The sequence below is a fragment of the Hipposideros armiger genome, unplaced genomic scaffold (genome assembly GCF_001890085.2).
Source record: "Hipposideros armiger isolate ML-2016 unplaced genomic scaffold, ASM189008v1 scaffold_63, whole genome shotgun sequence".
Lineage (NCBI taxonomy): Eukaryota > Metazoa > Chordata > Mammalia > Chiroptera > Hipposideridae > Hipposideros > Hipposideros armiger.
In genome coordinates, this window is record NW_017731413.1 from 4,129,534 (window position 1) to 4,130,838 (window position 1,305).

Genomic DNA, 1,305 nt, shown 5'->3' on the forward strand with positions numbered 1-1,305 from the left:
CAGGTTGATATTCTCAATCAAGTTGATTGGAATACCTGGCTCTACTCTCCTGGACTGCCTCCTGTAAAACCCAAGTCAGTACTTACCCTGCTAATGATTCCTTTCTCATTCTCCTAAATCCCAGCGCTCCTCAAAATATCTGAAAAGGTTTTATGCCTTCCTTAAGCTGTTAGTAGTTAGTGAGGAGAAGAGATCTCAGGTATCCTGAGGTCAAAAGGATAATATGATATTATAAATATAAATTCAATTTGCTGCAAGTAATAATTGAGTGCCTCCTTTCTGCACAAGGATGGTGAGAGATAAAGAGAAGAGTAAGATATTGCCCTTTCCTTGAAAACCTTTGCAATAAGAGAAATAACATAAGTATTATGTTAATCATTGTATGTTAATCTTTGTAACAGTTTTATAATTTATCATCCCCATTTCCAAAGGAGGCAAATGAGGCTTAGCTAGGTAAAGTGTCTTGCCAAGGTTACACAGCAAGTAGGAATAAGAGTTGAGATTCAAACCCTGGTTGTCTTAACCACTCCACTATAGTGCCTTTTAAACTAAACGCCTTCCTCAATCAGGGACCGGAACCTTGGTCTTCCACAAGTCATGTGAGGATGCAAACTGCGTGTCCCAGCCAGGCGTGCTGTTCCTCCCATCTGGAATACCCTTTACCCAGCTAATTCCAATCTCAATTCCAGATGCGCTCCCTCGGGGATGCATTCCTTGACCCCTGTAACCAGGTCAAGTCTCCCATTTAGGGTTTCTCAGTGCTCTGTATTGCCTCTTCATAGCTGTTGCCACAGTAGTAATTTTACATTTATTTGTGTGATTATTAGCATCTTTCTCCTTTACTACATTGAAGCACCATGAAAGCAGGGCTCATATCTGGTTTTGCCCGTTACTTTTCTTAGGACCTTGCCATAACTAAGGGTTGCTTTCTCCCTTAGTTCTTTTCCTTACAATGAGCAGGAAGTTTCAGGGAACCAAGAAACAGATCATCCAAAGTTTTTTACTGTACTGTCATTCCTTTTGAAATCAGTGCTAAGAAATATTCTAGTTGAAGATGATTTACTGCCTGAGCAATCCAGGACCTCTGGTCCCACTTGGTCTTAAGTACAAACAAAGGGTTTGCCACAGCCTGATGACTTTATGAAGATAAACTGGTAATTGACTCAAAGAAGGTCACTGCTTTCACCCCATTATTCTTTCCCCTAGGGCGCAAACTCTCTTGCAGTAGGTTCAATGGCAACTTCTAATCAAAACTTACTTCATTTAGGCCATAAGGCCAGATACCCCTCTATTCTCTAATAGAAA

General features: G+C 40.7%; 1 protein-coding gene across 1 annotated transcript in view; it reads left to right on the top strand.

Annotated features, from left to right (window-relative positions):
* The window catches only part of LTA4H (leukotriene A4 hydrolase), a 41,141-nt gene that overhangs the window by 26,092 nt on the left and 13,744 nt on the right, over window positions 1–1,305 (top strand). Inside the window, exon 8 of the mRNA XM_019641678.1 lies at window positions 4–74. Coding sequence (XP_019497223.1) covers window positions 4–74 — 71 coding nt within the window. The remainder of the gene's footprint in view (window positions 1–3; window positions 75–1,305) is intronic.